Source organism: Saimiri boliviensis, chromosome 10 (genome assembly GCF_048565385.1).
Source record: "Saimiri boliviensis isolate mSaiBol1 chromosome 10, mSaiBol1.pri, whole genome shotgun sequence".
In the NCBI taxonomy this organism is placed as follows: domain Eukaryota; kingdom Metazoa; phylum Chordata; class Mammalia; order Primates; family Cebidae; genus Saimiri; species Saimiri boliviensis.
The window spans coordinates 81,576,080-81,600,533 of NC_133458.1; the positions used below are offsets into that span (position 1 = coordinate 81,576,080).

General features: G+C 35.0%; 1 protein-coding gene across 3 annotated transcripts in view; it reads right to left on the bottom strand.

Moving 5' to 3' along the window:
• AGMO (alkylglycerol monooxygenase) overlaps positions 1-24,454 on the bottom strand; it is a 374,417-nt gene that overhangs the window by 106,414 nt on the left and 243,549 nt on the right. The window contains exon 13 of one of the 3 annotated variants that reach the window (XM_074379554.1): positions 13,187-23,548. The exons of the other annotated variants lie outside the window; for them this stretch is intronic. Within the exon in view, the coding sequence (XP_074235655.1) occupies positions 23,504-23,548 (45 nt within the window). The 3' untranslated portion in view covers positions 13,187-23,503. Of the gene's footprint in view, positions 1-13,186; positions 23,549-24,454 lie in introns of those variants that run through there. 3 annotated transcript variants of the gene reach the window in all.

The window sequence follows — 24,454 nt, forward strand, 5'->3', positions numbered from 1 at the left end:
TTCCCAGTTTCAAATATTTCTATAGACCTAAGACTTGTATATATTTAAAATGTTGTTTTAAATGGGATCTAATTAAACTTAACAGTTTCTGCACAGCAAAAGAAACTATCATTAGAGTGAACCAAAACCTACAGAATGGGAAAAAATTTTGCAATCTACTCATCTGACAAGGGGCTAATATCCATAATCTAAAATGAACTTAAACAAATTTACAAGAAACAAACAACCCCATCAAAAAGTGGGTGAAGGATATGAACAGACACTTTTCAAAAGAAGGCATGTATGCAGCCAAAAAACATATTTAAAAAAAAAAGCTCATAATCACTGATCATTAGAGAAATGCAAATCAAGACCACATTGAGATACCATTTCATGCCAGTTAGAATGGCAAAAGATGCTGGAGAGGATGTGGAGAGATAGGAACACTTTTACACTGTTGGTGGGAGTGTAAACTAGTTTAATCTTTGTGGACGTCAGTGCAGCGATCCCTCCAGGATCTAGAAATAGAAATAGCATTTGACCCAGCAATCCCATTACTGGGTATACACCCAAAGGATGATAAATCATTCTATTATAAAGACACATGCACATGTATGTTCATTGAGGCACTGTTTACAATAGCAAAGACTTGGAATCAACCCAAATGCCCATCAATGATAGACTAGATAAAGAAAATGTGACACATATCTACCATGGAATACTATATAGCCATAAATAAGGGTCGTTTGCAGGGACATGAATGAAGCTGGAAACCATCATTCTCAGCAAACTGACAGAAGAACAGAAAACCCTGCATGTTCTCACTCATAAGTGGGTGTTGAACAATAAGGACACATGGGTGCAGGGAGGGGAACATCACACATTGGGGCCTGTTGCAGGGTGGGGAACCTAGAGGAGGGATAGCAGGTGGGTGGGGGGTTATGGGAGGGATAACATTAAGAGAAATACTAATGTAGATGACGGGGCGGGGGATGGAGGCAGCATGTGCATCCATCATGGCATGTGCATATACCTATGTAATAATCCTGCATGATCTGCAGATGTGCCCCAGAACTTAAAGTGTAATAAATAATAATAAAAATAGAATGTTGTTTTAAAGTGTTTAAAGTGTTCAGAACACATAGAGGTGCCTTATCTCTGAAGAAATAATGTTACTGGGTAAAGCTGAATTTGGCAGGAAGTTTAAGATATCTTTAAGAAACGAGAGTTTATAGCTTAACAGTGGCCTAAATTTTTTAATAAGTAGATGTTTTAGCTCAAAACATTTACAGTTAATGAACAATTAAATTTTTCAAGTTAAAAATCTTGAACAAGTTCAAGAAAATAAAGCAGGTTTTTCGAACTATGCAACAAGAAGTTAGTTAATACTATTTAGTAGTATACCAGAATTAGCATTTAATCATAGTGGAATACATAAAACTTTAAAGAGATTATTTTTCTAAATATATTAGCACATATAGTACAAACCCACAATAGCTAGACATATTCCACTAAAATTGAAAGCAATACAGATATATCTCCCAATATTTCAGGATGTCCTCAAAAGTACAATAAAAGACGTGAAACAGAAATGAGAAATAAACATAAAAGAGCAACAGAGTAAATTGGTCAATAAATGGCAGATACAAAATAAATATAAAATATTTAACATATCAATAATTTCAAATTATAAAATACAATAAAATATTAATTTCAACAACGAAAATACACACCGAATAGGAAAAACTCTAAAAAATTGTATGTGACATGTATTTTTAAAGGTCTTAAAATAATACTACAAAATATTTTCCTGAAAATGTGAATAATTTAAGATAAATATAATTTGAGACAATGGAAAGGCTGATTCCTTTAAAGGTGTCAGGTGTTTACATATTTATTTGGAAGATGAAAACTGTTCCTATCTAAACATAATGGAGAATTGTTGGAGACTTATTAAAATAATCTAAAGTTTATCTGGAGATTTGTCCTGATCAGTAAAATATCTGACAAATGAAAAGCAATATACAGACTATATATGATAATTTAATACATTATAAAACAAACAAAAAATTGACAAGTCATTAAATTTATCTAAAAGTGGTACTTTAATAATGAATATGAAAACATAATTTTAACTTCTACATCATAAACCTGAATAATACCTAAATAAAATAATATAATAATTAAAAATTATGGAAGAAACTAAAATCTAATAAGGAATCAAATATATCTTTTTAATATCTCAATAACAGATATATATCTCATTTTCCAAACTATGGACATAATTATAATTGTAAAAGAAAGGAAGAACAGTTATTTAAATATTTAAAACACCTATATTGAAATATATAAATATTTTTATATTTATATAAACTAGAACACAACAAACTAGAAAAATATTTTTAGTACATAAAACAGAGAAATGATTTGTATATTTGTTGTATACAGGGCTCATTCATATTAATATATACACCTTTAAATATTAATGGGCTAAAAACCCCACAAGAAGAAATTTATTTGTTTTTTAAAAAAATACTTATTGAGCATACACTGTAAGTAAGCAAAGCATTTTTCTAAATCTTAAGAAAGGGCAGCAAATAGATAATAAGTAGTGTCCTTATGCAGGACAGATGGACATTAAACCAGATGAGTTAGTGTGGTTAATAAATTGGAATACAGTAATTCCCAAGGAGAAAAATAATGCAAGGAAAGATATAAAAAAATGTGGGTGATGGGGGGAGGAGGCCAACTGTAGCTTCCAATCAGCAAACAGTTGGAGAATTACAATGAAACCTAAAATTTCATTCTCACTATTGACAGTATAATTTTGATTTCAACAATACATAGATATTTTGGAAGTAGTGAAAGTTAATAAGCAACCATCATTCATGAAAATGTATAATGTCACAATTCTTTCCAAAAACAAAGTGGTATATTTATCAGAATTCTTAAGAATGTTCATAACACTTTACTGAAGAATTCCAATTCTAGAAACTTAACTGGAGGAAACAGAATCATAGAAATAGCTTTTAAGAAATGCAATGCTCAACCCAGTTTTATTTTTAACAGTCAAATGTGAAAACAAATTTGGAAGTGGAAACCTGAACGTCCATCAATATTGACACAGAGCTCAATGCTATCATTATACACATATTTTTTGTGGTCATTAAAAATTATGCCTTTAAGTCCTATAAATACCCGGAAAATATTTTTAAAAATCAGATAATTTTGTTGTATCTAAAATTTTCTTCAATTATATTTACATACAGACACATTTACAAGCAAAACAAAATGTTTCAGAAAATAAAATATATAGAAATAACCTGACTTAAGATGTTAGTCTTTTTTATTCTAGAATTACAGACTTTTAGAGTGAATGGGACTATACAAGCACCAAGTTTAACTTCTCAACCAATACAGTCCCACTCTATGCCTACAAGAGTAACTCTTCAGCTAATGTCAGAGATAGAGGACCACTCTCTGCAACGGCTTTTACATAAATTTCACGTTATCCCAGAAGCCCCAAGTTTATCTGGCTAAATTCCAAATTCCAGACTGCGAACATGTGGGAGGATATAAGACAAGTGCCTTCCTCATTTGTCTAACTACATAGGACTTTTCCAACTAGAAGCTTGATATAAACAGTTCCTTCCCTGTGCACCACAGTGGTAGGGGTTTGGATGCCCTGTACCATCACAGCTAAATTCCCTTGCTCACAATGCCATCCATTCCAAGTGAAGACAGCAACTCTTTTTTCACCTCCTTGTTAAATAATGTCTTCCTCATGGTTGGTGTCATGGTTTTTATCCTCCTTATTTAATAGGATAAATAATGTTTGTAATAATAAGCATAATAAGAACAGCAATACAAACATATTATTTAAAGGACATAATTAAGAAATAACTAGTACAGATACTAAACAACTGTAAATTCTGAACCAGTCCCTCTCTACCCCAAACCACAATGTAGGCACTTGATTTCTCTTTTCCAAATTAGGAAACTGGTGTTCAGGAAGACCAAATAACTTGCTGCATAACACAACTACAAATTTAGCTGTGCTGAAATCTGTCTTTGAGTCTTACAGAAGCCAAAACTAGTGTTTTGTGGTTCTTCCTTCCATTTTTCCACATCATCATAGCCTTCCTAGGATCCTCCAGTTGGAACAAATCTCTTTTTCCTGTTTCCCAAATGTACTTTGAATGTAAATTTACAGACTACCTGAAAAGATACCATGGTTATTTAAACCTCTCTTTCTCATACCAGCTAGCCATCTGTCTGTCTCTGTCTCTCTCTCACACACACACAAACACACAATCAGTACACAGAAGAAAATATGTGCTCAACAAATACCTTCTGAACAGACCTCAAGAAAATTCCAATTAACCTATCACCAGTTACCTTTTCTTTGCCTTTTTAATTTCAGTATGAAAGACAGTCTAAGTATGAAATCCCCAGAATCTCCCATCAAAGACCAACCCTCCTGACATAGGACTGAAAAAAATGTAGGCAGAGAAAATGGAAAATACTTTTAATACTTCTAAAGGACAAGAGTGTATAAATCCTAGGTGGTGCTACATTTTACTATTGTAGTTATTGGCATTATGGAATAAAGTTTTAAATGGACTTTTTTCAAGTCAAATATCATTACAGAAATGGGGCTATAACTGTACACTGTGGTAAATTTTCACCATCTAATGACTCATAAGTGCTTGCCAAAACATGCAGATTTTTAAAGAGAAGGTTCACCTCTTTTCTTATTTACTACAGAGTAAATCACAGAGAAGTTAGTGTTGTATTTGGCCATGCAGTTGAGAAATTAGCAAAATAAAAATATCCAACTAGCATAATCCTTTTCCTGGGAAAAGAAAAATATCTAACTAGCCTACCCCTTCCTGGGAAACTTTGATCATTACCCTGTGAAAGGTTTCCAAACAATTATGAATGTATTTACTCTAAGGATATTTCCTTGAAATCATTGTCCTGTAAGGAAAGAGAATTATATGCATTTAATGAATTGACTGGAAAGTAGGCAAACATGAGTGAATAAGGTTTGTATAAAGAATAAATAATAGATATTGAACTAATATAAAATCCAAATAGTCAGGAAGGCTATTCTCATTGGTTAAATATTTCTTCTTACTAAATGCTGAATTTGATGTTGAAAGGAAATATTTTAGTCCATTTGTAAGATCATTCCCTTCTAAAGGCAATATTTTAATTCAAGATAAATCAGTAACATATCCCATAAAGGGAGCCATGCCATAACATACAAATTTATGTCCTCTAGGTTTTGAAGAATGTATCTTTAAAACTGAGAAACACATAGACTACTTGTGTATAATAAGCACCATACTGGCAGACAATATCAGTTTTCTTATATTGTACTAATGTGATATAAAATGCAGTAATCAAATATTTAATTAGCTCAACACATAATTTTAACTATGTCATCTAGTCTACTAAATCAGCTTTCTCCTCTCAATAATTTGCCTTCATACCATGCCAATCATTCAACCAGTGTCATCAACATTATCCTCTAATTATCTCATACCTCTTTTATGTTTTTTTTTGTTTGTGTGTCTGTTTTTGTTTATTTATTTTTGATACAGGTTCTCACTCTGTGACCAGGTTGAAGTGCAGTGGCACAATCATGGTTCACTGCAGCCTTAACCTCCTGCCTCAGCCTCCCAACTACCTGGGAGCACAGACTACAGGTACGTGCCAACATACCCAGATTATTTTTGTAATTTTATAAAAATTGGGGTTCTCCATGTTGCCCAGAATGTTCTTGAACCCAGGGGCTCAAACATTTCACCATCCTCGGCCTCCCAAAGTGCTGGAATTACAGGCATGAACCACCACATCCAGTCTGTTTTTCTACATTAAGCCACTCATTAGTTTTAAGCTATAGCCTCTTAATTGTCATACCTGCCTCCAATCTAACAGGGCAACAATGATCGTTCTATTCTTTTGCCAAAATTTATTATTACTGATTTGGAATACAACTTAGTGTAACATATCTTCTGATTTTCTTTCTTTTTTTTTTTTTTGAGACGGAGTTTCGCTCTTGTTGCCCAGGCTGGAGTGCAATGGCGTGATCTCGGCTCACCGCAACCTCCGCCTCCTGGGTTCAGGCAATTCTCCTGCCTCAGCCTCCTGAGAAGCTGGGATTAGAGGCACGTGCCACCATACCCAGCTAATGTTTTGTATTTTTAGTAGAGACGGGGTTTCACCATGTTGACCAGGATGGTCTCGATCTCTCGACCTCGTGATCCGCCCGCCTCGGCCTCCCAAAGTGCTGGGATTACAGGCTTGAGCCACCGCGCCCGGCCACTATCTTCTGATTTTCTTACTGTCCACCTCTACTTCACTCTTTGTCTCACTCACAGTGAACTCTTTTTATCTTAACTCATGATATTTCACACCTCAGGTCTGTTCTTGTTATTGTCACCCAGGTCTCACTACTTTGTGATTTCTAAGCATCTTTCAAGACTCAGCTGAAGTGTTACCTGTTTTCTGAAATTGATCTCTAGTCACTCTTTCATCATCACTCCAAGTAATTGGATGCTTCTTCTCACGCATCTTTTAAGATTCGCTAGATCTAAAATTCAAAGCGTGATTTTGCTACATGAGTGCTTTACTCTGAGCAAGTTAACCTCCCTATGCATCAGTTATCTTGTCTGTACAATAAATGTAATAATATACTATAAAGAGTATTGCTTTAATGAAAGTAAAGTGCATTGCCCAAAAATTCAGGGCTTTTTCTCTCTGATCTGTGCTCACTGTTTATACCTATGTAATACTGGTAAGAGTGGTTTGCCATAATGTATTTTTCCTTTGTGTCACGGAGTAGAGTCTCTGAACACCTGGAGAGAAGATACATAGTAAATTACTCAACTCTCTATCTCAGCACCTAATCTATGAGTACTAAGGACTGCTATCTATTTCTTACATGAGCATTCACAAAGGCCTAACGCTGTGTTTCATGGATTAGAAGTGTGTTATGTGTTCAACATATCCTTTCCTCTCACTTAGCAGACAAGAACATGCAAAGAAGAGAATATATGGGCAAATCGTTACATAAGGAAGAAAGCTGGGAATACCATTAAACAGAAACTGACAAAGGCGTGGGATTTGAGAAGACAAAAATACTTCCATCTTGATAGGGTAGAAGAATGAAGGAAAAATAAAGGTGAAAGCAACGGAAAGGAAATGAGGAAGATTTTAAGGAGTCGATAGCATTTGAGTTGAGACTTGGAAAGATAGCTAGGATGCAAAGAGATACCCAAAAAAAATCATGTTAGAAATATCAGACAGAGAGGGAAAAAAAATAAAGTGTGGTAACGTGAGTGCTGAGTATGTTTGGGTGCAAGCAAATAGGTCTACTACAGTAAAGTTCACAACAGCAAAATTAGTGTCTTTCAACAACATTGAGTCGAGATTGATGGTTTGGTAGCCTAACCAAATTTTGATATCTTGAACAACAGAGCAGATTCTTAGGCATAGCAGCTACATGATGGGATAAATTTATCATAGTTCTATCGACATCTTCAAAGCCTAGAACAAGTGGCTGACACATTCATTGTTATTTAATTAAGGTGAAGAAAACTGGAAAAAAAATTGAGAAAATGCTTGCTACAGTTATTTAAAAAAAACACTTAAAGAGTGAAAGCACAGAAATAATCTTCAACAGCAAGCAGCTATTTTTCTTCTTGTTCGTATCATTTAAATACAACACTCATACTACACTCAAATGTGAATAGTAACAGAGCATTACCTCATCTGATGAATGGAAGAAGCTATTTTTCTACCACTAACTGGCATGAGAAACAGCAAAACTCCTGGAGGAAATTAGCAAATCTTAAAGGTGTGGATGACATTCGGTAGTATTGCTTTCCAAAAAAAATGACACAAATTATGGCACTGAACTTAAGGGCCAAACAGCAGCACACACTCTCTCCGTGGCAAAATGTACTTTTTTCCAGGGATTAATCTCCAAACACGCCAAAATTTTAGTGTAAATTTGCTGTATATTTTAAGTTACACTAAGGAATCAGCTGAATTTGTCTCTTTCTTAAATAGACACACATATTCACACAGAGGAATTTTCCGTTGGAGAACATAAGAAAATACCTTTTTATGCTCCGGAAAATAATCATACATTTAAGAAGCCTTTCCTATGTTTATATTATTTCAAGGATTGTATGTGTTTGCAGGTAAAATTTAAAGTGTTACTGATAGTGATTTAAAAGCAAATGCAGGCCAGACACGGTGGCTCATGCCTATAATCCCAGCATTTTGGAGGTCAAGGCAGACAGATCACTTGAGATCAGGAGTTCAAAACCAGGCTGGCCAATATGCTGAAACTCTACCTCTACTAAAAATACAAACATTAGCCAGGTGTGGTGGCAAATCCCTGTAATCCCAGAGACTCGGGCGGTTGAAGCAGAAGAATCATGTGAATCCAGAAAGCAGAGGTTGCTGTGAGCAGAGACTGTGCCACTGCACTCCAGCCTGGGAGACAGAGGGAGATTCCACCTCACAGAAAAAAAAGCAGTGAAAAAAGAAAATGCTGAATATGTTCACAAAATAAAGGCTAACACTGTTTGCTCATTTTTTTTAAAGCCAACCAAAATTATACAACTAGTTCTCAAAACATTATCTAAAATCAATACAACGAGTGGTATTTTAACAATTAACTTATATAAATGACTATATAAGCAAAAGCATAGGAATGCAAAAAGGCTGAATTTGGGGCTGACATCCACTGGGAACAAGAGCCAGAGTGGTAAGGGTCTGTGATATTTTTAGAGGATAACGGAAATGTTTTAATTTTCATTTCTTTTAAAATCAGAAGAAAAAATGAGTATGGTAATATTGGATACATAATAATGAAATCATCCTCAATTACATCCATCCTTTTATCAATATAGTTGTAAATTATAATGTTTTAACTTAAATTTTTTAACAGTTGTACAATTTTTTATTACATAGAAATGGGCTCAAGAAGGCAAAAGTTCCTCAGGCTCATGAAAATCAAAATGTCATTCTGCCTGAAGTTACTTCTGGTGCTAAAAGAAGGGAAATGCTATCAGAGGAGAGGACCTAATGAGAGCTCCTCAACTTTTTCTGATTGTTTTTTTTACTTAAAATATCTTAAGTGGATATAGCATCATGAGATTTGGTGAAATTCTTTTGGTACATACAAGTATGCCATATTTTTGCTAACATTTTATTTTATAGTAATTCATAATCAAAATATTAACTATCCTTTTGAGTATATAAATTGATACTTATTAGATTTTTAAAGATAAAATTTAAGAATTTCTCTTTAAGATAAACTATTAGTTCGGTCTTCATCACATTTTTTTCCTCTGAAATGAAGAAACGTTCCTGGGGAAAAATATGTTACCTCAAGAGAAATGTGATTTTAATTTACACAATTATTCTTCTAACCAGATAATTACACAGTGAACTTTTTCCAAAAATTATATTGGTTATGAATTTTTAACAGGGTATTAACGTTCTTTAATAAAGTTGGTATGGCAACAAAGGGTATATGGTATTTTTACCAAATTTTCTTATTTCAAAATTTTTTGTTTTGTTCTAACTCTAGAACTTAATAAGAACAAACTTAGAAATACAATACAGAAAGAAAAATGCAAAGGTTACTTAAAAATTATAATCTTCAAAAATGAGAGTTAAAAAATGCATAAATCAAGAAGACTGGCATAGAGCTTTTAGCTCAGTATTTGTTATAAAGCAGGTATTTGTTTTCTAATATATTAGCTGTCTTCAATTAGAAAGTCTATTTTCACTAGTCTGTAAGCTCCATGAAGAGTAGCCTTTTTGTTTTGTTCACTGCTGTACCTCCAGGAATTGGAACACTAGCTGTCTGTCATACAGTACATGTTCAATTTATGTATGCCACGGATCAGTCAACTAGAGTTAAGCTTCAAAAAGAAGGTATAATTGAAGCCATGAAATTGTTATTGATAGTAATAATTTCTGCAGGCATTACATCTTGACTATGTTTGTAAAAAATAAAGTCAGGAAAATATCTATGTATTTGTAATCAGTACAAAACCACTGCAAACTTGGCTGTATTCAGTGAGACAAGCTGAAGAAGGATCTTGAAAGACCAATGTCTGGGATGGTCAATGAAAACCTGGGAGGAACAATCCACACGTGGGGAAGAGAATTAATCGTATTCTTACAGCGATTTCTCAAAAGACAGCTCAAAATGCAGATGGTTTTGAAGAAAGTGCAGTCCCCAGATGATAGGGAGAGGGCAGCACAGATTTATAATATGCTGAAAACACCAAGGAGCTTTCAGGATGGTACATTCAAGTTATAAAATAAGTATCTATCCCTTGAAGTGTAATTAAATGTCAGATTTTCTTTGGGTACTTTTGGCTTATTTTTGTATTTAAGATACATGAGGTAGAAACAAAAAGATCAATCTTTTATTAACATAGTAGAAGAATACTAGCAAGATGAATGTCCAAGTGTGTGTATTTGGCATCAAACAAGGAAGAGAATGGAAAAAGAGAGAGAGAGAGAGAGAGAGAGAGAGAGAGAGAGAGAGAGACAGAGAAGTGGTGGTGAACATCTGGGGTGGTTTCTTTTCTAGAAACAGGAAAAAGGTCATATCCCACCCAGTGAGAAGAAGTGACCCCCTAAAAAATGTAAGTGATCTTGCTTGACCTGTGACGTGAGCATGGGGATGACCCCGGCTGTTTAACTGCAATGTGTGTTTCTTGTTAGAAAAAGTGAGAGAGTTGTGCTCTGCCATAAAAGAATGTGAGGGATATGAAGGTGCTGAAAAGCAGAAGAAGGAAGTGGAGCCTGGGGAACTTGATACAAGCGATGGAAAATGAAATATTAAGTTAGCCCTGACTTTAGAAATGTTAGGGAGAAAGAAAAGATACAAAGAAACACATGCATGTATACTCCTGCCTGCTTACCCACCTCCCACCCTCACACATATATTTTTGTTGTGTTTAACTGTGAGGATCAATTCTCTTTCTGACAATTTCTTATACTTATTGTTAAAATCATGATATGGACCTGGAAGAGAATGAGCCTGTGGGTATATCCTCAATAGCTCAAAATATCCAACACTATTTTCCATTAACTCCTAGAGGCCCAAGTCTAAAATAAAATTTACATCAATTCAATTTTCAGTTCTTTTACATGTAACAGTACCATGTCAATGCCTTTATCCAATGCTTGATGGCATTCTCCTAGCTTTTTATTCTGTAAGTGGGCTCTCTGCTCAAAACATTAATAGCTGAAAAATCCCCCCATTACAATAGAAATAAAAGTTAACTTTAAATGTCTTGACCTACATAAACTCGAAACATTTGTTTCATCTTTTAAAGTCTCTTTCATCCCTTTCTCTTCTCCAGCTCTCTCTATCCCCTCAATTCCCTGGAGGTCTTCTCCACAGAGCCCCATTACTTAAATAACAGCATACCCAGCAAACAGCTGTGGAAGGGAAGCATTGGACTGAAGTTCAAGGCCAAACCAGGACAAAAACTTTGGGTACAATCTCAAATCTGCTGGTATAAAGAAAACTGAAAAATTTTGAGTTTTCAATTTTGTTATTGGTAAAATGGTGGTGATTTAGGGTTTGATATGTCAGTTTCATATGGAAACATAAGGAAGATAAAGTGGAAAGATTTGGGTTTGTCAGGTTATTTATGATAAAAATCTTACTTATTTGGATTTGGTTATGAGTCAAGGGTTCAGTTTATCTATTTCAAGAGTCCCTAATTCAAACTTTATAGGGCCATGATTTTTCAATAGTCCAATGAACTCAAAGAAACAGAAATTTTTATTTTATAGGATGTTGTCTGCACGAAGGGAGATAAAATTACCAATAAACTGTCAACTAAAAAATACAGAATTAGAAAACAGTAAGCCTTCCTCTAGCCCACCATCATATATTCTCATGAAAATCTGAGGCAATATTATTATTATTCTTTCAGTTACACAAAATGTTTAAGGAGAAAGTCAACTCTAATAAATGATTTAGTTAGATCTTGGAGAGCACAATGGATAACAATTTTCTCTTGCGTCCTCCTTCCCCGAGGGAGGGATTCCCTCCTGCCGTCTCTAGTAGTTAAAACTAAATTTAATATTAAGAATATGTAGTTATACTTGAAATAAATTTTAAAAAGTGTTACTAGAAGTGATTATCCAATAACTTGTGGTTGCACCTATCTTAAGTACTGACTCATCACCTCTCCATGGATTTTTCTCCTTATTTTCCTTTAACCATCCTGCTGCTTTCCACCAGAGGGCAGCCAGGGGCAAGGAGAAGGCAACTTTGTTAGGAGATCTGGCTAAAAAAAAAAAAGTTTGATACGACAGGAAGTGAAAAGTACTGTCTAAAATAAGATTTGAAGATTATCTGCCAATTTTATATATTTTTCCATATCCCCATTTCTCCTTGATATGGAAAAATGAGAATTGGCACTTATTGTGAGCAATTTGAGTAAAGTATTTTCCATGCATCTGGGTTCACTGGTGAAACATGAATGATCAAAGTTCAACATGTTGCATCAATTTCTTTTCACCTGGCAAAAATGAGTGATTGTGCCAGTTTTTAAACCTCGTGTTTTTTGTAGTTACTTCCTGTGACTCAAATGGTTATATTAAATATGAATAACAATTTCCAATTTTACTCTGAGGAAAATTACTTCGAAATTACATTTCTCTATATATTTATATGATCTGACTATATAACTGATATAGAATTTGTAAAGAAGATCTGGATTTTACTTCAGACATGCAACTAACTTACTAGGGTACTATATTTATATAAGCAACTGTTTCTACTGTGTCACTGTAAATGAAGACTATAATTCTAGAAAAGCCATATACAAGATTCTATAAATGGTACTTGCTTTGTTCCTACAGAAAAGTATTAAGAATGTGCAATGAATCCTGAGTAAAATGGCACTATGGGTACGTGAACGAGCTAGAACAATACATCTTTTTTTAAAGATTTAATTTTGTTTTAAAATACTGGTTAACAAAATTTTAAAGCAAACAAAATATCAGATATCTTATTTTTCTGGTAATTCATAAATTCTAAACATTTAAATATGCTTAAAATAAATTTTATGATAACTTTAAGAAAGTCTATCATTTGACCAAGAAAAACTTTAAAGAATAATTTCAAGGCTAACTGACTGCATCCTTCAATATCTACTTTAATTAACCAACTGCCATTACTCACTTTACATTTCCTTTACATCATATTGTACTCGTCTTAAATTGAATCAAAACTTTGATATGCATTGACATTGGCTTCATTAAATGCAACGTTTTTGACATTGTTGAAGGAATTTTTTTATTTTATACTAATAAATGGAAGGGTTTTGAATTTCAGTGCCTGAAAGGAAGTCGGATTTTAGTTATATGAATCCAGGGTAACTTCATTCATGGATCAAAAAAGACCTCTTGGGGCTTACAAAATCTTTATTATTTTCAAGCTACAAAAAAAGAGTTTGGTAGAGAACTGGATAATAGGAAACACATTCTTCTGCGATCAATCCACTTTGGGGTGGTTTCCAGCTGTGAGACAGTCTCTCAGACTTAAAAGTTCTCCAAAGTTCTCCTTGGCCTGGAGCCCAAATTTACTTCTAACAGAATATGACTGTGTAAAAAAAGCATTACAAAATATGGCAATTTGTGTTACCTTGCTAAAAAGTTAATGTGATTTATGACACTATTAAGGATTGTTAATGCTTCAAATAGTTAGATTTTAATGTTTAGAATTAGCACAATTTAAGTTTTCACCTACTATTTTAGATTGTACTAGTTCTCATAGGCTGAGGAATACGTCCCTAAACTAAAATTTCGACTTTATTATGAAGTATGCCATATTAGAAAGGGCTGTTGGAGAAACATAATTTATATAGTTAGTGTATAAAATATTATTAGAATAAGTTATAATCATAACAGAGGTAATGAACTCTTTTTATAAAATAGTTCGCAATATTAAATGCATATGTTACAATCATGAGAAATAAAAATCATTAAAGCATATCGTATTTTGGTAGGTTTTAATATCAAAATGGTATACAAGTGTCTACACAGAAAATTATTCAAAAATGAAACAATTATAAAGTGATTCCAAAAAATGTTTCCATTTGTAATTTTGCAACTCACCTATCACTATTAAGACAAATCTACTAGTAATGATGATGACATTCATATATTACAATATCGTTATTCACACTAGTTACCTAGTTCTTAACAGTCTTGCAAGAGGTAAAAATATAATTTATATTCCCTTATGACAGACTGCTCTGTGGCCATAAAACATGTGAATTCTTGTTCGATATGACCTGTCTTCAAGCCAAGCCCTTTTATTTACAAGAAACCTTGAATCACCAATTTTATCACATGGTAAAAAGCTAAAATAGGCATCTACCATTATTGATAAATATAGTTTAAAATATTTAATCTAAAAGTGCCAGTGTCAGCTGTGAATCAAACTTCTTTATTTAGATGGGCTAATCAATTAAACTCTAAAACAACAGGACTCTGATTTGTGTTAAAACTAATGAGGATGTTTTGAAATAAATCATTGAAATACAGTAGTTGCTTTTTCTTCTGAAACCTGTAAGAAAGGATATTATAATTACCTCATCATATAATTGTATTAAAGTGAAAAACAATAACATATTTCCCAAGGTGATTGCTTCTATGCATATAGTTTCAATTACTGTCTTCAAACCGACACTCAGATTTACACCTCCAGCTCTCACCTATTTTCCTGAGTTACAGATTTGCAACTGAGATTTGGATATCTCACAATAAACATGCCAACAAATAAACTCAGTATCTCTCCTTTCAGATCCTTACCCTTTCCTGGGTCTCCATCTCAGGGCAAACATGGACTCACCAATCAGAAATTTACAAGCCTAAGTAAGAGCTATCCCTCCCTTTAAACCCTACCTCTGACCAATAAGTAAACAAGTGTGGGCCGGGCGTGGTGGCTCACACCTGTAATTCCAACACTTTGGGAGGCCAAGGCGGGCGGATCATGAGGTCAAGACATTGAGACCATCCTGGCCAACATGGTGAAACCTTGTCTCTTAAAAAAATAAAAAATAAAAAAAAAATAAAAGGTACTGGAGCTTTTCTCTTATGTCTCTATCTTAGTCAATCCTATTAGTTCGTAAAGGATAATGCTTTGGCCTAACTCTAGTCTCTCACCGCTTTCTAAACACCTGGAATTTCCCCACAAGCTTCAATGCCTCCAGGCTTGCTGGTCCTCACTGTATCCCTTCAGTTTTCCATCCATTACCCACAGGCTGCCAGGAAACATTTCTAAAAGAACAAATCTATTTATGTCATTGCTTTATTTAAAGTATTTCTGTTCTCAAAATTTCACACTGTAGTAAATTATGCTTATTCTATATGTTCATCCCTTAACAATCAGACTTTTACCCCTCACACAAGCACCATCAATTCAAATCCTCAGCTGCTCTCTGAATACAAATAATTTGTTATTAATTTGCATATTTTTTCCTATTTAAAAATTTCCCCTTGTCCCTTTCACCTACAGACCTCACTCCCACTCTTCCTTTTTAAGGTTTTGCTCATTTACCTCATTTGAGAAGAACTTTCTGACCTGCCAAGATCAGATTTCACCTCTGTACTCTTATAAGTTTGCTTACCATCTACCTACATCATGGTGTTTTTCACTATGCAGAGTAATTGCTAGCTTGTCTCAAGTCATTTGCTTGTCTCAATTTACTGTAAGCTTCTTAAAAAGATTTCTTCCTTTAAATTATTTTTCATCAGAGTGATATTTCATCAGAATGTTAAACAATGCAATCACTATGCAATCACATATTTCTCTGTTAAACAAATCTCTTTGATTTTCCTGTATCTGTTGCTTTTATTTTTATAGCATATACAATGAAAATGTAACAATTAATGTGTTAATGTTTTATAGGTCTCAAAGGCTTTCACATAACCTTTGGAAGCTAGCAGTGTTTTTTTACATATTATGGATAAAGAAACAAAGTTTCACAATGTTTAAATAATTAATCAAATGCATTCAGTCAACGTATGGTAAAATTGAGATTCAATCCAATCTGTTTGACTTCAAAGTCCAGACTTACAGTTAGTCAAATGGAGTGCTTTAGCTTGAATTGACAACTTAAACACTTAACTATTCCTTAATGGTAAGCAACTTTACTACTCATGTATTTATCCCAAGTGTTCAGGCACTGGGCTGAAATCATTTGCTCCATCAGCCCCATCAAGCAATAGTTCATCAGCAACAGTTCCTTAGACTAGTTATTTTTTAAATGTTCAGTATGAAAGAGGCATGGCCTTTCTAGGAGGACAAGCCCTGCTAAAATTCCTTTGCGTGAACATCTTAATTGCAACTACAGGCACACATAATGAAGAATCATCATTATCCTTACTGAGCAGTTTTACAGACAGGCAAGATGCATAGGGCCAACATTTTTTTTCCATAGGAGTACGTCTCCAAATTTTTGAGTAGGTACCAATAAAAGATGAGCAGCAGAGGGGAAATACTTTCTATTTTCTTAACAGCTCTCTGTGTTGTGAGAATCTTCAACTATATTAAAAGAGTTATTAAACAAAGGAGTTATTAAACAAACTTTCTGGGTGGGAGAAAACTAAGCCAACTTTGAAGTCCAGTGCCCTACTGAAATATACTTTTCTCCATTTTCCCTGCCCTTCAACATAAGATCTCATCTATCCCATGTACGTTAGGTGTTGTTTTCATTGAATTTTATTTTATTTATTTTTATTTATTATTATTTTTTGAGATGGAGTAGCACTCTGTCACCCGGGCTGGAGTGCAGTGGCACGATCTGAGCTCACTGCAACCTCTACCACCCAAGTTCAAGTGATTCTCCTGCCTCAGGCTCCTGATTAGTTGGGATTACAGGTGCCCACCACTACACCGAGCTAATTTTTTGTATTTTTTGTAGAGATGGGTTTTCTCCATGTTCGCCAGGCTGGTCTGGAATTCCTAACCTTGTGATTCACCAGCCTCAGCCTCCCAAAGTGCTGGGATTACATGTGTGAGCCACCATGCCCGGCCTGAATTCTGTTTTTAAAGAAATACAAACTAAGGACAAGACAGGTCCTTAATTATTAATGTTTTCTTTATAATGTAATAATATTATAGGTGCATACATATGTATGTATAGAAGTGTATATATACCCTCTCTAAAATAGACTATTAGAGAGAATATAACCTTAGTTATTATTATATCTATACCTCATCATTTAGAGATAATACAAATTAAGACCAGAGAACGTAACTGGCTTGCCTAACGTCCCTCAATCAATGATCAGTATGCCATTTAATAAACATTGTTCCCCACCTTTAAAAAATATGTTATCTGTTGGAAAGTGTACTGGCTCCAGGTTCAGTAGAAGGTTTAATTTTCCCAATATCATCTTTGCAGGTTTCCAAATTAACACTACATACATTTATATCCCTCAGCTCCATATAAATTTTATGATGAAATAATATATCATATTCTGTCTGGAAGGAAATCTTTGCTCATCATGGTGTGTCACAGGATTCCACTCCCAAGCTCCCCACATGCTCAGTGCCAGTCCTTTCCGGATTAGCAGCTGCTATGAGCAAACACATAGCAGTGAGGCTGAGTAACTTGGCACACTTTAAATAGATCAAGTTTGGTTTTAATTTAAAGAATAATTTGATTCAGTAATGTTATTTAAAAAAATGTAAAAGCACTCACAAAAACTTGGATGTAGTAAATGTTCAAAGCTGTGGTTATTTAGGTTTTTATTTGCTAAAAATATCAAGATAATATTTTTAGCAAAAAAAGTCCTTCTTAGCTTTACAACTCTGGAGTAAGGGGCCCTGCAAAAAAATTCAGTTTCTATCCTCTGCCAGAAATAGTATATTTGGTTACCATTTGGAAAATTTTGTTTTTTTAGCTATAAATCAATCTGGATTTAAGGTAAGGAGTATCAGTTCCTAATACTAAAAAATGAAATTAAATAATTGGATCAGATAAAATGTCCTTATTTTCTTAGTATCATGTTATTTTGCTATTACAATATTTTAAGTAATGTGTCTAAAATCATCAGAAATTTGAAATTTACATTTTTGTTATTTCCATACTTCTAGTATTTAACTAATATTTCTTTATAAAATAAAGGCATGCTTCTATTTCTGGTAAGGCGGAGTATATTATTATTCTATTGCTGCTCTTTCAAATAGCCACAAACTTAATGGCTTAAAAACAACACAAATTAGTTCTTTACAGTTACAGAGGTCAGAAGTCTGAAATGAGACTCACTGTTCTAAAATTAAGGTGTTGGCAGGGCTGTGTTCCTTTCTGGTGGCGCTAAGGGAGAATCTGTTTCTTTGCTTTTTCCAGCTTCTAGAGGCTGCCCGCATTCTTTGGCTCATGCTCCTCTTCCATCTTCACAGCAGTAATAGCCAGTGAGTCCTTCTCAGATCACCTCACTCTGACTCTCCCATCTACCTCTTCCACTTCTAAAAACACTTATTATGACATCGGGCCTACCTGGACAATCTAAGATAATCTCCACATCTCTGGTTAGCTGATTTGCAACCTTAACTTATTTGCAGATCTGGGAATCAAAACATGAACATATTTGTGGAGCCATCATTCTGCCTCCAACACAAGATAAAACAACTCTGATACTAAAAACAAAAACAAAAATGCTAGATTGAAAAAAAATCAAAAGCACTGAAGAACTTACTAGATAATTACACAGCCCCAAATCCAACGAATATGGGAATATATATAGTGCAAAAGCTACTTTTTGGCATCTGTGCTCTAGTACACGTTATTTTTTGACATTTTCACTTGGAAAAATAAGTGAAAATCCAGGAAACATGCAAGGCCTGGAATCTAACAGAAAGAAAACCCTCCCTACATTAACCTGAAACCTTAAATGATCCTATTCACCTTTCTAAAACCAAGTTACTACAGAGAAGTTGCTTAGGACTGAGCAGAGGTGGGAAAAAATTTTTTTTCAAGAAGCTGAAATCACAAACCAATTCTTGCTCAGATGTGCAGCCAAGTTTCTATCAGTTAGGTGGACCAAACATCTGGTGTGGTAAAACCTCCAGCTGTCTGACCAAAGCAAACACAAACTCCCTCTGGAGGAAGTCGCCATTATTCTATGCCTTAGTAAATCTCTACGTAAATTTTTTAAAATCAGGGACCAATACAAAATAGGAGGTAATGAAGTTCACAAGAAAACAAAACATTTGAGTGAGAACACAAACAGTAGAAAATAGAACTTATCTGTAGAAATTATCAGACATATATTCTAAAATAATTCTGTTGGCTATATTTAAAGAAACAACAGATAGATTTGAATACACTTCTAGGGAAAATGATGCTAAAAATAATCTATTTTCAGAAGACAGAGATGTAAGTAATAAAAATTACAATAAGCAAAACCTAGAACTAAATGGGTGGGTTTAATATCAGATTACAAAACCAAGTTAGACACACATGAAAAAAGCATTTGTGAGTGGTTAAGAAACTATCCAAAAGTATCACTGGGAGAAAAAAAAAATAGATGAAAAATTAAGAGAATGAGAGGCGGTGAGAGAGTGAGAAAGAGAAACAAACTTAAGGGACATGGAAGATAGAATGAGAAAATTTAACAAACATGTAATTACAGTTCCAAAAGGAAAATGAAAGAGAATTGGGTAGAGGCGATATTAGAAGAGCAAAGGGCTGAAAGTATTCCGCAACTGATAGAAAAATACTATTTTGGCCAAGCACAGTGGCTCCCAGCACTTTGGGAGGTCGAGGCAGGCAGATCACAGGCAGGTCAGGAGATTGAGACCACTCCGGCCAACATGGTGAAATCCCATCACTACTAAAAACACAAAAATTAGCCAGGTGTGGTGGCATGCGCCAGTAGTCACTGCTGCTTGGGAGGCTGAGGCAGGAGAGTCGCTTGAACCTGGGAGGTGGAAGGTCCAGTGAGCGGAGATGGTGCCACTGTACTCCAGCCTGGCAACTGAGCAAAACTGTGTCTCAAAAAATAAAAATAAAAACCATTTCATAGCTTCAAGAAGCCAGATGAATTCCAAGCATGTTAAATAAAAAGAAAGCCAAGCCTAAAACAATAAAACACTAAAGACAAGAAGAAAATGGTTTAAGTTGCCAGAACAGGGGGGAAAAAAGGGCACATTTCCTTTAAGTAATTGAGTGTTGGAATGAGAGCTGACCTCTCAAGACAGTCATGGAAATCATAGGACAATCAAATGTAGCTTTAGTATGCCAAAACAAAACAGCTGCCAACATAGAATTCTACATCCAGTGTAATGGGGGGTGGAGGAAGCGGTGAGGAGGAGGGAAGGGGTGTGGAGGGAATCTTTCAAGAATAAAGTTATGAATCAAACTATTTTAAGACAAAAATGGAGAGCGTTTAAGAGTTTCCTGCTATCAGACACTCACTAAAATAATTTTCTTTTCTTTTCCTTTTTTTTTTTTTTTTGAGACAGAGTCTTGCTCTGTTGCCCAGGCTGGAGTTCAGCGGCAATGATGTCTACTCACTGCAACTTCTGCCTCCCGGACTTAGGCTCCTCCTGAGTAGCTGGGACCACAGCTGTGCACTACCATCCTCAGCTAATTTTTGTATTTTTAGTAGAGACAGGGTTCTGTCATGTTGCCCAGGCTGGTCTCAAACTCCTAGAATCAAGCAATCCACCCTTCTTGGCCTCCCAAAATGCTGGGATTACAGGCATGAGCCACCACATGCAGCCAAGAATTTCTGAATAATGAACTTCATCAGAAGAAAAGTGAACTAACACAGAAGGTCACAGATAAGAAAGAATGCAGAGAAAGATATTGTAAATACATTAAGTGGACATATCTATCGGACTATTCACTACGAAACCTAACTATGATGAATGTCTTGTGAGGCTACAAATGAAATCAAGTTTTTAATGCACAAAGAAAACTCATATTTTCTAACAATAAAGGCATGTCTCTCACTGATACCCTTTAGTAAAAGTCTTCTTAGGAAAAATAGCATCCCCCCTCACTGACTTTCTATTAACTATATTCCACACACAATGCTAAACAGTTTACGGTCATTATTCATAGTCCAATCAGGGAGCTAATACTAAACTCATTTACAAATGAGGAACCAGAATAGAAGTTTATTTTGCTGTTTAAGTATTCAAAGACTCTAAAACTAGTAAGTACTTTGGCCCACATTCAATCTTACTTTTTTGTTTTAAAAACCCTCCTGATAGCAGCGAGGCTTCCTGAAAAGGATGGGCAATTTTTACCAGCAGATGTGCTTGTATTTTGCAGAGTCAAAAGATTTCAGGTTCTGGCAAACACTAAACCTGATTCAGTAAAGCAATTGCTTCATGAACTCAAACAGAAAGGAGAGAGGTAAGAGGAGACAGAATAAATTCATAGTAATATAAAATACCCCCCCTTATCTACAGGAAGTTTCATTCCAAGACCTCCAGTGGATGCCTGAAACCATGGATCGTACCAAACCATATATATGTGATATTTTCCTACAAATTTGTGCCTATGATAAAGTTTAATGTATAAATTAGACATAGTAAAAAATTAAAAATAACCAATAATAAAATAGTACAATTATAATAAGGTACTGTAATAAATGTTATATAAATGGGGTCTCTCTTTCTCTCTCTCAAAATACCTTGAAGTCTTGAACCTACCTTTCCACTTGTGTTAATGTGAGATGAGAAAATGTCTACTTGATAGATGTAGTGAGGTGAATGATGCAGGCATTGTGATGTATTGTTAGACCAATATTGAACTTCTGAAGATCTGTCAGAGGATCTGCTGCTTCGGTGATCCGGGATCACCAAGCCATAGCAATGTTGATGGTTGGATGTCAGGAGCAGATGATGTTGATGACTGATGGGCAGGTAGTATATATAGCATGGATAAGCTCAACAAAAAGGTGATTTACATCCTGGGTAGGACTTAGCAGGATGGTGAGATTTCATCAGACTACTGAGAATGGTACACGACTTAATCATGAATTGCTTCTTTCTGGAATTTTTCCATTTAATATTTTGGTAGCATAGTTGGTTATGGGTAACTGAAACCACACAAAGCAAAGCTGCAGATAAGATGGGACTACAGTAATGATATAATTGAGTCATACATATACTTTGTTAAGTAGCAGCAAAATAGGACAAATAAACCTTGGTATATATGTATGCTGAAAGTTTATTATAAATATCGATTTTACATGCCTAATTCTAAAATTAAGACAAAGGAAACAATTATGTTGTATTTTAAATCACATTTTGCTCTTCAAAAGTGTAACCAGATTCTCTGCACATTTAGGTTAATCTGAAGTTTTTAGGTCACTGGAACATTGCCTAATAATTATTTAATTTAAAAATATTATTTATGATATATCAAAAAACAATATTCAAAAATATATAAAATATAGTGATGTGGGTAGGGCCTCTCTAAAGCTGTCCAAGCCCTAGTCCCTGGAACCTGTGAGTATATTACCTTTTATGACTTCAGGACTTTGCAGATATAATTAAGCTTATGAATCTAAAGATAGGCAGATGTTCCTAAATTACGTAGGAAGACCCAATATATTCAATTGAGCCCTCAAAAGCAGTGAACTTTCTCTTGCTAGAGTCAGTAGAAAAGAAATAGATGCGGCAGACAGGAAAATCAGAGACATTACAAAAGTGAGAAGAATCTGGCGTATCATTATTGGCTCTAGTCTGTAGCAACCCCAATGTAAGGACTGGAACGACGTGTTTTGGAGAAAATGCTAACCTCTAGCAGATAGCCATCAAGAAATGGGAACCTCAGTCCTATAACCGCAAGGAACTGGATTCAGCCAACAGTCACAATGAGCTTGGAGTGAACCTTGATTTTTGCCCTTGTGAAACCTGGAGCAGAGAAACTAGCCAAGCTTGACATACAAAGAGTTCTGGTATAAAGAGGTATGAAATAAGGAATTTGCGTTATTGCAAGCTACTAAGTTTTTGGCAATTTGTTATGAAAGTAATAGAAAACTAATACATACAGCAAAACTTTAGGTATAATTGAGATGAAAATGAAGATATAAGCAAAACTTAAGTGGATATTTGCTGCGCATTTAACTGAGGTTTTTAGCAACTGAAACAAACAGAAAAATAAATTCTAGTTCTAAAATTAATAGATGTCTGTATACATGAGAGATATAGATGAATTACTCTGGTTGCATAACTGTATCTGTTACTGAAGAGTCTATTATAAAGAGAATCATAACAAATAATGTCCTCTATCACACTCACAGAGTAAAGAGAGAAAAAACATTTATTGCACCATTTTTTATAAATTTCCTAATTGTTGGTCAACTACACAATAACTAACAAATTTAGAAAATGTTAAAAATACACAACCTGGTGACGGGGCGTGATGGCTCATGCCTGTAATCCCAGCAATTTGGGAGGCCAAGTGGGGGGCGAATCACGGAGTCAAGAGATTGAGACCATCTTGGCTAACATGGTGAAATCCTGTATCTATGAAAAATATAAAAAATTAGCTAGATGTGGTGGCACACACCTGTAGTCCCAGCTACTCAGGAAGATCATCGTTTGAACCTGGGAGGCAGAGGTTGCAATGAGCCAAGACTGCGCCATTGCACTCCAGCCTGGTGACAGAGCAGACTCTGTCTCAAAAAGAAAAGAAAAGGTATCTCTAATATCTACCATTTTGATTATCTAGAGATATAATTTCTAAATGATGTTTTAAGAAGCAGTACTTTTGAGAGATATTATTAGAGGTAATATTATCAAGCAGAACAGCAGGCACTGGTTTCCAATGCCAGGGAATGGCTCTCATTACATAAAGGATAGCAAACATCATCACTATGGCAGCCACTAGAAATAGAAGTACCAACACCTGTGCTCACTGCATCTTGGTATTAGAGTAGCCAAGGGGGGGAAAAAAAAACCACAGTAATGCATAGGATGGAACACTTTAATTTACACAATGAAGGGACAGGGCATCATCCACTCCAATTGTGTGCGTTGGTCCCCCGTTACTAGCAGGTTCCTCTTCCACCCCACCTCCACTGCAGCTGATGCTGCAGGGCAATTGGCTTACATGCACCCCTTTTCTGCCACAGTAGAGGAACTCCACACTCCCTTTCAGTGGCGTCTGAACTACAGTAAACTGGGGGCACACCGGAGGGCCACTAACTCAGAACAAAGTACTCATTGAGTCTGAAACAAAGATCTTTTCAGTCAAGGTGATAAACCTGATGATGCAGGCTGCCTGGGCTCTTTATCATTTGATAAGGAAGTGTTACAGGCCCTAGGTTGATTCTTTGTTGGCCAAGAAGGGGTCAGAAGACTTCTTGTACAAGACTGCCTTTCCCAACAAATATGCAGACACACACAAAAGTTCATTATCCAGATAACTAA